Source organism: Pseudorasbora parva, chromosome 16, assembly GCF_024679245.1.
Source record: "Pseudorasbora parva isolate DD20220531a chromosome 16, ASM2467924v1, whole genome shotgun sequence".
NCBI classification, from domain to species: Eukaryota; Metazoa; Chordata; class Actinopteri; order Cypriniformes; family Gobionidae; genus Pseudorasbora; species Pseudorasbora parva.
The window spans coordinates 38,433,494-38,447,915 of NC_090187.1; the positions used below are offsets into that span (position 1 = coordinate 38,433,494).

Below are 14,422 nucleotides of genomic sequence, written 5' to 3' on the forward strand. Positions count from 1 at the left end.
CTACAATTATTATGAGACTTACTGCATATTTGTGAGGCTTTAAAACTGAAGTGATCATTAAATCTTCCAACTATAATTGTTGTATTAAAGTTCTCTCCTTGATATTTCCCAGAATAAACAAAACATGAACCTTTGAAAAATGGCATCACTGATTTTAAAGTTCCCTAATCATTTTGTAATATGTTAGCCCAAATTTTATATATATATATATATATATATATATATATATATATATATATATATATATATATATATATATATATATATATATATACACACACACTTCTATAAAAAGAAGAAATACTGTTTATATGAACCCAATGATATTTAAAACTCAATTAGTTCCTGTTTGCCTATGGAAATAAAAGTGAGTGTAGTAACCATATTAATTTGCTTTGCATCTTCCAATTAGGATAAAACATCCTTGATGTGGATGTGTTATAATGGAACATATGGAAAACATAAGTCACAAGCAATGCTAAAACAAAAATATTTAAATAAAAAATAAAATAAAAGGGGGACTGAATGCTAAATTATTTTAATGAGCTTCAATGCAACAGTAAATTATTCCAAAAAGCGAGTTTTGAAATACATGATTGAGTGCTGAGCTAGTAATGTATTAATATTTACATGAGGTAATATACCCTATTTCATTAAGAAATTATAAATGTTTGCCCCAGAAACAATTTAGATCTTAAAGCATAGTACACAGATTTTAATTCCCATGTGTGACCCCCCCCCAAATGAAACTTTAAGATCAGGCACAACTGGATTTGTTTTTTTAATAAAACATTTAAAACACATAAAAGTGATTAAAACTTCCTGCATTAAGCAACAGCTTGTCAGGACAGTAAGGAAAAGGAAAAAACACAATTGCACATTAAACAAACAAAAGTGATAGTATTGTTGCTATTAATAATGAAATAAAGAAAATAATTCAAAGTATGTACAACATACAAATGCAAAATAATACTCTTTGCTTTGGACAAAATCAAATTGCTTTAAACATTGTATTTGAGTGAAATGAATGAAAATATTTCAGGAAATCAGACTGAACAGGTTGCGCATACAAGGACTGCAACATCAATTTGCATTTATCAAATGCTAAACTGTCATATGATGTTAAAGTAAAAGTGTTTAAACTGTAATTAACCTTACACATAGTGGTGCAATGCAGCACATACTACTAATCAGACAAGGTCATTTCACACTATGACTTTAAAAGGGAAATTATCATCACTAATCACTGCTCAAATCTGTATAAAACTTTGTACATCTTCAGTATAAATTCTGGTAAAGGCCCATAGGCCTTGTATTCACTTTTAGAAATACTAGCAAAATCAGGGTGTGGCTATACATATATCCCAAGGTCAATGATATGAAACCCATCTAAATTTACAGACATTGTGGTTAAAACCTTTGCACAGGTGATCAACCATGCTTGTAAAGGTAAACAATCAAGACATGTTAAAAAAAGAGAAGAAAAATATGAAAGATCGTACCTGGAAGCATTGCTTTGAGTTGAGCCTTCATCTTCCTGCTTTTTACTCTTATTCTTCATCATGATTTTGTCTTGGGATTTGTTAATGATGATCTTTTGTCCAGGTATAAACTGTCAAAAGTTTAAAGTTGCATGAACCATCAAAAGAAAAAAAAGTCCGCTGCGTTGCATGGAAAGAGTCAAGTTGGGCTCGGAAATTAAAAATAAATAAATATTTACAGTATCACTAAAGTTAAAAGGCATCGGAATTGAAATGACACCTGCTCGACTCAATTCGTTGTCAAATATCCATGTGTCGATGGCATTTCATAGGCAATACATTCACAGAGCCACATGCATAAATTCTTACTGCGTCATCAGACAAAGGACGATTAAAACATAACGTTGAAAGCAAATAAATTCGACAATAGAAAAGAAACGATGTAAACATACCTATAGCATTGACAGGAGGAGGATTGTAGTAGTACATTCACATCTGACAAAAAATATCCGATTTGTTACTTCGGCCATAACAATAAAAAAATCAAAAAGATCCCAGGATTGAGATTAAAATAACAATCGGAATAATATTCGAAAAGAAAATAGTAGAAGTAATCCACCGATGGCTATTTGAATGGAGAGAGAGAGAGAGAGAGGGAGAGAGTAGAAGAGCCCAGCAGAGCGCACTAAAAATGGAGGACCGCCATGGCTGCCAGTGCGAGGCAGGGAAAACAACGACTGGCCACTCTACGCACACACCACGGCGTTTTTCGACGAAACAGTCACAAAACGCACGCGTTAACCTCTCTATAGTCCAAAACGTACGAAAACGAACGAATTCGCGCGATTACGGTGCCCCTAGAGGCACTCAAAGTTCACCAAAGTTGAGATACAAGTGCTATCGAGAGCCCTGCGAGGCTCAACGCTCTCCCCTTCCCAAGGTTCATCCGCCATCTAAAGCTCCTTCCCAGCTCTGAGAGCTTAGCCTTTGATTGACGTTCTCTCCATTTACCCAGGGCTCAGGTGATGCACGAAAGACCCACCCCTTTTATTTTAAATAAAAACTAGCTGTTTTAGAGATAAATTAAACCCTCAAGTTAGTCCTTGCACTACTATACTTGTAGGTTAGCACTGATTAGTGGTTACAAAGGGCATGTCTTATCTTCATGTTAATACATTTATTTCTGTAAGCCTTCACTTCCTGCATAGACAGGAAATGAGACAAGAGACTGCCATTTTGCAGTGCTGGACTACACTGGACACCATTTTAGACCCTTTAATTTGAACCCTTATACACCTGCTCTGTATATGTATGTATATATATCTGGAATATACTTTGCAATCGTGATATTTAAAAGTGGACGGTTGCATAAACCAAGCTTGCAGGATGGCAAATGCATGATTTTTAATTCAACAAGATAATTTAGAGGGTGTATCCATGAATAGAATAGAAAAAGCTTGAAAATAAATGGGCGAAAGTCAACTATGAAATACAAAATTAATGTACCAACAAAAACAAAAAAAGCCATAAAAGGCAGTTTGAGACAACAATTTAAAATGTGAAAATATCACGTAGCTTGATAGTAAATTCATAGTTCGATAGGAATTTTTTACATATATATATAAATAAAGGTTGAACCTGGAAAGGCTGTGTTGGACAAGCCGCAAAGTAAATTTGCGAAACGTCATTGTTATTTTCCATCCAATAAGAGCAACTCGATATTGTTCAATCACGGAACTTTTTTATTTTTAAAAGGCACAAAAAAAAAAACAAATTTTAAATACAGGCATTTCATTAAAACAACAATGCAGTCAAATTACAAAATACATACATTTGTTCCAACACATTTGCAAAATAATTAAAACATCATCGCAAAAAATCCCAAACAAAATGTCTCTTTCTTTCCAAATCCAAAAGCAAAATGAGCCGCCATCTTCCTCATTAAGCAGTAGTCTCCACTTGACTGTCCAGAATTGGTTCTTAATGAAATCAAAAAGGAGAAGGGAAAACATGTAAACCCCAAATGTATTCTTAAAGATGCGATGACAGCTTTTCATAAAAACGATAACGTAGCTATGAACATTAAATCAGAATCCTGTTCTATATGGTTCTCCAACTAGCGGTTAAAAAGTTTGAGATGATAGCCAATCAGGACAACTTCAACATTGACATGCACAACTTGTCCATATAATAGTAGCATAACAGCAAAATGCATTATTCAAATATTGGTAAAATGCTAACAGAAAAATGCTAGTTGCCGCAGATGCGTTTGCATGATTTTGTTACATTCACCTACAAATAAGTGCAATAAACTCCATTCACGCAATTTCGGAAGCATTATCACAAGAAACAACACTACAAAACCTTTACTTTCAACTACCACAAAATCTATAGTACCTGGACTTGGTTCACTAAATTTGCTCATTACATTGCTACTCAGAAAAAAACTTTACGATAAAGCCACGGTTTAATACAAAACAACATATTACACAACATATGTCTGTCATTAGCTATCTTTTCTGTGGATGTGCTTCACAAAATGTAACTTCTTCCAATAATCATGTTGTTTAATATTGGTCATTAACTTTAATGATACAAGAACAAAGTTGTATCCAAGAGATGAGTCTACAAAGCAGAAAAGCATTTAAATTAATAGGTGAAAAAAAAGTGTTTGTCTTTACTTATTTGATTGTTATTACGATGTGTAACTTGGGACAAAATGAAAAGTGTATCAGGGGAAATAAACTGTAAAAGTGTTGCAATTAAGTAATTCAGGATGTGATGTTTAGCCTAATAATGCAACAAAAGGGGAAGGAGGGGCTTAACCACCAAAATAAGAAGCAACACTGCAAAGGGTCCATTCACAAAAAGTGAAATTTTTATACTGATGTGTTCAAGCACACATATGAAGAGAATTAACACAAAAAAAAGTTGTCCCAAATGTTATAAAAAGGGGATTATTTATATATATATATATATATATATATATATATATATATATATATATATATATATATATATATATATATATATATATATATATATATATATATATATATATATATATATAAAATAAAAAAATAATCAGGCTTCAGAAAAGTAATGAAAATAATATTTGAAACAATTTGCTCACTGAAAATGTCAGGGGCCTTATCCACAAGTCAAGTCACTGTTTAACTTGAGCGGCCACCCAATTATTCTATTGATATATCTGATGGAGAGGGATTCAAAAAGTTTCAAAGGAAAATTTTCTTAATGTAAAGGGCATGGGCTAATGTGTATACGATTTAATGTGCAATGGACCATAATTTGTCCGTCCTGTCTGGATACCCATTCCCAAATCAAAAGCAGAAACGGAATGGTGTATAATGGAAATGTTGTAGTGTATTCTACTGTAAATATGGCACAAGAAATCTTTAAGAAATCATCAAGTGTGCAACAGCCAATGAAAAAAGGAGGCCAATTGTGGCGCAGAATCAAGAAAAAGTTGCACAAAAGCAGAATTGACTCCACAAGAAAAGAGCCATGCTGGATGGAAACACCAAGATGTGCATCATTTTAAAAAATGCATGCACTTGAGGTAGATCTTTTTTATCCAGGAAGAAGAAATGCGCATAAACTAAGTAAATCCCTCTATGTGGAGAATTTTTTTTGAAAATCTCAACAGAGGATGTGATTGGATAACTGGACTAACCAGCAGATCAGTGTCATTGCACAGCATCTCAAATGTTGGTTTGGGTCGGTCATTCTGAAATACCTGAGCCAAAGTCTGTCATCAGAATAATTTGTAATAAGGACCTCCCAGAACCTCCACTTCACATGATTGCATTCCCAAGCACCAGGCAAACGCAAGACAACATTATGGCGTTTACTGCACTTCTTTTGCACGCTCTTGAGGCGCAAGTCATTTATGATGTAGGGTAAGAGCCACAGTGGATTCCCCGATTGAACCAATTTCCCAGGAAGTGACAATTTATTTCTCGAACACATAGCATAGATACGCTGGTTTATTGGCAAATGTTTCATGCAATATTCCAATTTTGCGCAAAATTTGCAAATTAAATTTGCAACTTTGGATGAAAACGAGGTTTCCAATGAAAACAAGATCAAGTGAAGAGAGCATGCAATCATGCTCAGGTACTGAAGACAAGTAAATGATATGTACTGTCATCAAAAACAAAGTGTGATAACAGGAAAAAACACCCATAGAAAAAAAAAAGATCCTCCACACATTTCCTTTGAGCTTTTGATTTTTTCTCACTTTACCCTTTATATAAACTGCTGCAATTATAAATTAATTATTTTGATGAAATTCGTTTTATGCTATTTATGACCCAATACATTTGCCTAGGCAAAAATACTTTCGTAGAGTTGTGGGGCCTAAATGCAGCTAAAATGACAGACATATGGAGTAATACCTTAATAATACAAATAAGTAACACTGAGGACTTACAGAGTAGTCTTCCCTTCCTTGAAATGTTGCTGCAGTTTCTTCTTCAGGCAAACATCCTCTGCAAGGAGAAGGACAATCAGTGAGTTCAGAGGTATAAACCAAAACCCTGTCAATTGAGAACTACATTAGCTGCTCAAGTGTCACATTGCCTTATGATTAATTCAAGCAAAACGTTGCCACTGTTTAGTAGTGGAAAGAATTAAGCCTGAACTGTACATCACTTTCAAAGATTTTCTATTAAGCTTCCAAATAGTATTAACTACATTTTCTGTTGAAAATGTGAGCGATTCTTCTGCTCGCAAAAATAAAAAATAATCGCTGCCATGCTTCTAGTGTGTTCTGAATAGTTGTTAGCATGCTGCTACACAGTTGCTAGGTGGACTTTTACTTTTTGTCCCTACATATGGCAGGCATATACATGTATACACAGACACCACATTCGACCGCTCCAGACACGTCGGCATGCTCCTCATTTTGGAACGGTCAGCCACAAAATCGTGCAGCTTTTGTGTGCAAAACCGCTGAGATTCAAATTCTCAAAGAAATTAGATAACCTTTAACAGGTTAGAATTTGTTGGTTTGTTTTATATGTATTAACGCAATATTACATTTTTTAAATACTATAGTAACTTTTTTTATGTCGTGTTAGTGGACGCATTTTTCGTGTTAGTTTAGCAAATTAATTTGAAAATATAGATATTCATATGCAATGCAACTAATTGCAGATGCAGACAGATAAGTCAGCTTGCTCTCAAGTCTTCACAGACCAGCTTTGACTGTTCCAATGTGGCGGACGGCTTGCATATAGTTGCTCATAAAAACAGATGCTAATAAGGAATCTATATATGCATGTCTATGATGGCAGGATTTTTTTTCCAGGTGAAAGAGTCTGATCATTTAGAAAGTAAAAGCACAGCTCTCATGTGAAGCAAAAACATTAGAGTGAATTACTCAATGAAATGTAATCCTATATATAAGGTGCAAATAAAGCAATGCTTGCTTTGGCAACAACAACAAGAAACAACAACAAAAATCACTAATTAGGATCTATTACCTTGGTGGCAATGACATGGTTAACTTGCTACTGGAAACCAATGAGCAGGAATTCAGACATGATGGATTTTTTTAAAATTGGAAGTGAAAAACTCTTAAGGCCCACTGAAGTGCCTTGAAATTCGCCACATTATTCAATGTGTTGAGTAATTTTCCCTGAAACTGCTTCAGCTGTTAGCAGCTCCTCCCCTTTTTTGAGACGGCCAATAGCATTTCATTAATATACAGTTGGACTAGAAAGCAAGAGCGGACCTTTCTCTGTTTGGTAAAGCCAGTTTCCTCTTACACTGTTTACCATCATAATCTCCTTTGAAATGCAGCATTCTGTGCAGAATTCAAATAGGACGATATGTTTGTTGTCTGCGCGGACTCGCGTGTTTTGATCCGCTCTCGTGTCTGTAGTCTATATTTAGACCAGAGCCGTTGGGGTGTGTGCGCTGCTGCGGTGCGTGAAACTAACGTGAAAACAGACTTTATTCGCCTTAAATGAAAGCATATTTAGACTGAATCATTTCCTATCACATATATAGTGTGCCATGTGCCTTTCACCATGTAGAAATTAGTAAATGTGTGTTAACAACTGACCGATTTCAGCCGCAGCTTCAGCAGTGTAAGGGGGTGGGCTTTAGATTCTAGAGAGCATTTTGATTGGACAGAAGATTTGACGAGAAAGTGAAGTCTGCAATGAAGTCAACCAAAATCTGAGATACGTTTTAACGGAAGTGGGAGACTGTAAATTAAAGAATATTTAGTAAATGTTTAATGTATATAAGAAAATGTGTTGCATGGTGGATATTAGGGGTGTTGAAATTATGGTGGGGTTTTAATACAATTTCATGCATTCTGACTTGGCTTGACAAAGAAACAAGTTGGACTTGATATGATAATATTTCTAGGCCATTCTATGGCCCTGTATGACATCATAAAGTGCGGAATTAAGTAATTCCACCCTTTATGATGTCATACAGGGCCAAACTCAAAGAACTCTCAACATTGGGCACTTCAAGGTTGAGCACGTGCACATCAACCAAAGCGAGTGCAAGAACACGCCCATCAACAAACTTTGTTCAGATTACGGAAGCCGCTGGCAGCACTGTCATTTTGTTTTCAGACCACAAAATAAACAAATGTCACTAAAGAAGTGTGTTTTTGGTTGTGAGGGAAAGAACCTTGTTCAGCTTCTCAAACAACTCAGTGTTAAGAAAACAGTGGATGTAGTTTGTTTTTCAGGGGCAGCAACAGAGTTCTGCAAGTGTGTTTCTTTGTTCCCAGTCATGAGTCAAAACCACAGCCGGTGAATGAAACTGCGTCAAATGTGCTATTTGCAATCGTGCATATAACGAAAACGAAAATCGTATAGTGAATCAAAAGTTATCCAGGGATAATGCCACGATTGTGCGTATGTCAGGTGCGCGCTTGTGACTCTTTAGCTCCGCCCACTGCAAGCCTGCATGAGCTCAGCAATTTTCAGAAAGAATCGGTACAGCGTATCAGTCTCTTATAAATCTGATAAAACTAAAGACTCTTTGGAGATATAAAGGACTCAATACTACTCTATAGGTACTTAAGATTAACATGAGATTGGAAGAAACTGTGCGTGTTATGTATCCTTTAATCGTTTCTACGATTTGCAAAAGTTTACTTGTTTGATCATTAATTTACTTACTTGAAATGTGGATCTTTTTCTATCATGTTGCATGCAAAGATGGAGTTGGCAATGAAGAAAAATGGCAGGTCGCATAGAAATATTTCACCCAAAAGATGAGCCCGTGGATCTCACATACGCAATTTGCAAACTTTGCACGACAATTATGCCGGTGAAGAAGCCGCAAACCAGTTATTCTTTGAAAGTGAAATCAAAAACTGACTGTCATCTGACAATGCATGCATATTAATTATCTTTTATTAAATACATATTTCTTCGTAAACACGTTTTTTTATTTATTATTATTGTTGTTTGAAGCTGCTTTTTGATTTTTTTTATTGTTCTGCGTTTGGACCAAAAGCCTATATAATTTTAGTAATAATAAATTTTTCATAAATTGTAATTGTATTACCAGTGTTATTAGCGTAATTCAAAGTTTTGTTCATGTGCTATGGAAACAAAACGCTGACAATGTTGTCGTTTAAGTCTTGGCATGACTGTACAAGAAACAAATATTTTCAATGAGTCCTCAGTCCATATACACACACACACACACGTCACAAGTGTGGTTATGTAGTGATGTCGTTATGAAATTATGAAAGGCAAAATAATTGTAGTTCCTAATATTCATTTGACAATACTAACTAATACTTATCATCTTAACATCGAAGGCATCAGACATCACCGATATCTGACTACCATTGATACTCAAAACTTTTAAATTCATAATGTCAGAATTCCATCTTATTTCGCTAAACATGAATGCGAGTCAAGAGTTCATAGCTAGTACCAAGATTAATGTTTTTTTGTTGTTGTTGTTAAACACTTAAAGGTATAGTAGCAAATTCAGGTTTAAAATACCTATGGAGTGCTGAATGCGTTGGAATTTTTATAGAATTTGTAGAATATTTACTGCATTAAAAAAAAAAAAATCATTGTTTATTTTTACTAAAATTGTGTAAAAATTGCATTGTCAACTATACTTCTGCCCAAATTACTGTCACGGTGTACATTAGTAAATAAACCACATAACTATAAAGTAACTAAAATAATAACTATGTCATACAAGGTTTCTTAAATTGCAATACTTACGGCAAAAATCCTTTTCCTCATCTTTTGATATTTAGGAGATCAGGAACCTTTAACAAAAAGATTCTTCGTTAGATTGAAGATACATCCTACGATTTGATTTAGAGCACAACCTAGTGGTGGTCAATGATAAGGTAAATAGCTAATTGCGCAAATGTATAGTTTAGTTAGTTAGTACATTAATAACACTTACATTCATATGGTATGAGACTGAATGAAACGTCGTCATCTTTTATCCAGTTGTTCTGATTCCTGTACACAAAAAATATTTTGGACAATTAGTATTGAATCAGATATTTTACATAATGCTCACTTCGGTGTCAAAATGTTCAAAAGAAACATTTATTTCAGCCATGCGGTTTCTGTACATGAAATGCACATTCTTTAGTTAACATTGATGTAATCTGCAAGTACTATTGTGGAAGTGCGTAATGTAACAATACTTCATTGAAGAATATACATAAATCAGAAACCTCTTTGATATAGAATCATCACCTAAGGCTATTGAATTATTTTATTTATTTATTATTGCATACATTAGAAGCAACATTTGTTTTCTAGACAGCAAAGGAGTAAACAGTTGATTCTATATACATATATAGCAAAGATCTCGTAATATTCTAAAGCTAACATTTTCCACTTTAAATAAAGACCTTAACAGCATTACTTTTTAGGTTATATGTTTCTATGATATTGTGGTAACCTGAACAAAAGAGATTTTCCAAATTTACTTGGACTTTTTTATATATGTATCAATTTATTTTTTTTACAATTTTAAGGTATTTCATTCTCTAAAACAGCACCATGTGAAAATGTACTTCACATAAATCTTTGACCAAAAAGGAAAAACATATGAAAAAAGAAACATGTTTCTACATTTAAAAAAAAAAAAAAAAAAGAATACAAATACTTCTTGTGGACCACGAAGGGTTAAAAGCCAACACCCTAACATTTATCGTCGAAAATACAGCATAAATGTTGTACAAAACAAAAGAAATACAAGTGGATATGTTTATTTAAGTTCATTCTCAAGTGGGAGAGAACCATAAAATTAAAGGTTTAAGTATAAGATGTTATGCACAAAACAATATAATCTTAAAAAAGTAAAACATCAAAATGTACTAAATCATAAGGCAAGTTGACATTCACAACGTTCTTTGCACAAGTTGAAAACAATGTACATCCAGGGAGGAAAAAATATGATTTCTTTCAGTAATTAACACACAATATATGCATTAGAATGTTCAATAAATAATTTTATTCAAGGAAAGCATTTGAAATCAACAAAAGACACTCAAAATGTTAAGACAGGAAATGATACGTCCACTATTGCATTACTACAACAATATTTCAATATAATTAATTTTTTCCGCTTTCAAATGTTACAAGGACATTTTGTCCTCTCAAGGACAAAGCGAATTTAAAATGCGTAGACAGTTAAATCCTTGTTTCTCTTCGTTGTAGCCGGTTGAAATCTTCAGAGTCTTCCTGCAACACATCCATCCAGTGTTTTCCTAACAATTTCACGTTGTTTATACCTTAAAACCGTCGATTAAATCGACGGAATGCCCTTTTTCAGTACTTGGCAATGGCCCCATCATGGCCATTTTACAACACCTCGTCGAACCCTCTCCTTTTCCACCATATTGGCGCGTCTCTACCCCTCGCTCAAACACGTTTATAAGTTAAATTTCTGGAGAAATCTTACCATGTTCCCACCGTTGCGATCTGCTCTTTGATCTAAACAGGTCGACGCCATTCTCCTCGTTAACATTCTTCGTTTTAACGAGGTCTTCTCGCTCTGACCGCGCCGCATCGCCATCTTCAACCGTCACCGCTGTCTCTTCTCTCCAGTGTGCGCGCGCTCCTCGTCCTCTCTGTGCTGTTATACTGATCGAGTGAACGGACAGCCCTGAGCTTCAGCGTAAGCACAGACAACTTCCTCTCACTGCAGCATTCTGGGTAGAAGAAACGCAGCATCCATGATAGTGTATGTGAACTAACTTTTGATTTCAGCAACCGAAAAAAAGCTCATTTAAACTGGCATATAGACAACACTGCAATTTAATGACAAATACTAACTATTTTAATAAAAACTGATTACTGTACAATTAGCCTAGTTAACTTTAACAATGAAAAATATAGTATAAAGCCACGATTTTAAATAACAAATGTGTTCATATTGTAGTCCTCGAGCCATTTTTTCTTTAAACTTTTGATTTATGGGTCTGTGGTTAAAGAGACTTTAGATACATTGTACACGTTATACCTGAAAAAATAAACTATTACAAGAATATGCATAGTTTAGATTTTAAAAAGCAGTCTTTGAATGTTATAAAAGAAAATGTTTCAAAAAGTCTCTTTTAAATAACGAGGACCAGTTCATATTTGATCAATTGAAAAACTGCTCTAAAAATATAGGCTATAATAAATTTCCAACCTGATCTTATGAGAAAGCATAACTAGCTATTTCATGAGGTGTCTGATATATATATATATATATATATATATATATATATATATATATATATATATATATATATATATATATATATATATATATATCCTATGGATTGTTATTATTATTAATATGTTAAAAGGCTGGGCTACTCATTGTTATTCATGGGGTTATTAAGTAATTTCATAATTTAAATTTAAGACACATTTGCTGTTTAATTAAAATCTATAGGGTAATTAAGTGAAATCTTTACAATTGAATTTAAAGTGTTGATATTATGACAAGTTTCATGTAGCCTACAGGGGCCTATTGCACAAAACTAGGATAAGGGATTATAAGCCAGGATATCTTGGTGATCTTGTCATTTGTATATAACATTTAGTAGAGCTGTCGTGTAAACATATCCTGAAGGCACACTTACACCAAGAATGATAACGATAATGAAAGATAACATATTAGCGGATAAATTGAGCCAGGATCACCAAGGTATCCCGGCTTAATCCCTTATCATAGTTTTGTGCAATAGGCCCCTGGTTGCAACAGCCCAAACCAGACATCCATAGTTTAAATAAAACACTTTTGCAATTTGAATAATATAATGATCTAAAACTTGCAGATTAAATGTATAACCTTTAATTTATGATTATGAAAGTTCTTTTTATCAAATGGATGTGTAGGCTAGAAGTGCAGCTCTTGTTAAGGGATAATTTCTTTCCAACAGCTAGTCTGCATACTGCAGTTGGTTACTTAGCAACTGTAATTCTATCAGCCCTCAGCTCCCTCCCCCTTCTCCTCTAAAGTCATGCCACGTAGGCACTGGCAAATGCACCAGGTGGACATTTCATGGAAGGTAGAGGCCGCGGGCTAAACCCAATCGATTATTTGTATACAAGGCAAGCTATTATTTAAAAAAAACAAAAAAGACAAATATAGAAAGAGCCAGAAGCCAAAACCTGACTAAAAGAACTGTATAAATAAATCACTCTCTTTATATCAGCACACAAATCAGAACACACTGTTTTTAGTGTACTGAATAAAACAAGGTGTGAAATTAATTTGGACTGAAAAATTATAAGATATTACAGCCCTCTTGTGGCCCTATATGATTTTTTGTGTGTGTGTGTTTGGACTGTGGATTAACCAGTGCCCAATACATTTTTGGTTTGAGGGTCATGGTGCAAATAGAAAAGTTTGTGCAATGGAAAAAAAAAGTTTGACTTTGAAAATATTGTTAAAATTAGCTTTTTAGAATATCAATCTGGGGCTGGTTGCAAAAAACTGCTAAGACTAGTCTTACAATTTATTCATTAAATTGTTTTCTCTAAGACTGCTCATAAATTTCAGGGCACAATTTGATACCAAAAACTATCTGTTAGTCATTATTAACATAATGGCAAGTTTGTCGACAAGTCAAGGGGCAATCGGTCTTACCTTGTGGCTTCAAATTAGAACAATCTGTTTTTTTCTGTAACTGACTTAAAGCCATTATGAACAAAAAATGTGATGACTAACTTGTAAGACTATAGTGTTAGCAGTTTTATGCAGTCGGCCCCTATACTTTCTGCTATTATTTTCATCTCCCTGTTTAAAAGTATCTGTGTATATTGCGCCATCATGTGGCTAATATAAACTATGTATTTAATTTACTTTAAAACTTTTCTTTCTTTAGAAGTGCTTCACTTTGAAAAGTGCTTCACCTTTTTTCTTTTTTTTACTCATATATGTTTGCTTTTCTTGCATATAATTCATGTTATAATATATTACATGCATTTTTTATTCAGGAGAACATGGACTCCTCTTTTAAACATTCTTAAATAACAGGATGGACCACAGGAAAGCCAAAGCCTAGTTCAACAATTACCCATTTCCACTATGGTTAAGTTTATTTGCAATATAAACAGTATAATAATTGTTCCAAAACTATTTTCCACGCTCTAAATTAAGCAGGCTGTTTTTGCTGTACCATTGTACATTAAGCTTTTTTTTTTTTTTTAGATTTTCTTGAATAGCCACTTTGCAAAGCACTATACCCCCCAAATAAACGATACCCACCTGTTTCATTGGTTTCAGATAGATAGACAGACAGACAGACAGACAGACAGAAAGCCTACATAGATAGTGCTGTTTCACGGATGGACAGATGGATGGTATAGACAGATAAACAGACAGACAGTGTCAGGGGCAACGCATTACAAGTAACGTGAGTTATATGTAGGGCTAATCAGTTTACTTTTTTCAAGTAA

The 14,422-nt window shown here is 34.1% G+C and overlaps 1 protein-coding gene across 3 annotated transcripts in view; it reads right to left on the minus strand.

Annotated features, from left to right (window-relative positions):
- Positions 1–14,422, minus strand: part of chd2 (chromodomain helicase DNA binding protein 2) — a 53,671-nt gene that overhangs the window by 28,099 nt on the left and 11,150 nt on the right. Inside the window, exons 2-7 of one of the 3 annotated variants that reach the window (XM_067418930.1) lie at positions 11,430–11,679; positions 9,915–9,973; positions 9,725–9,771; positions 5,935–5,992; positions 1,934–3,460; positions 1,503–1,612 (exon numbers count right to left, since the gene is read on the minus strand). In XM_067418930.1, the coding sequence (XP_067275031.1) occupies positions 1,503–1,564 (62 nt within the window). In that variant the 5' untranslated portion in view covers positions 1,565–1,612; positions 1,934–3,460; positions 5,935–5,992; ... (1 more) ...; positions 9,915–9,973; positions 11,430–11,679. Of the gene's footprint in view, positions 1–1,502; positions 3,461–5,934; positions 5,993–9,724; positions 9,772–9,914; positions 9,974–11,429; positions 11,738–14,422 lie in introns of those variants that run through there. The other 2 variants (XM_067418931.1, XM_067418932.1) reach the window with 2 other exon arrangements.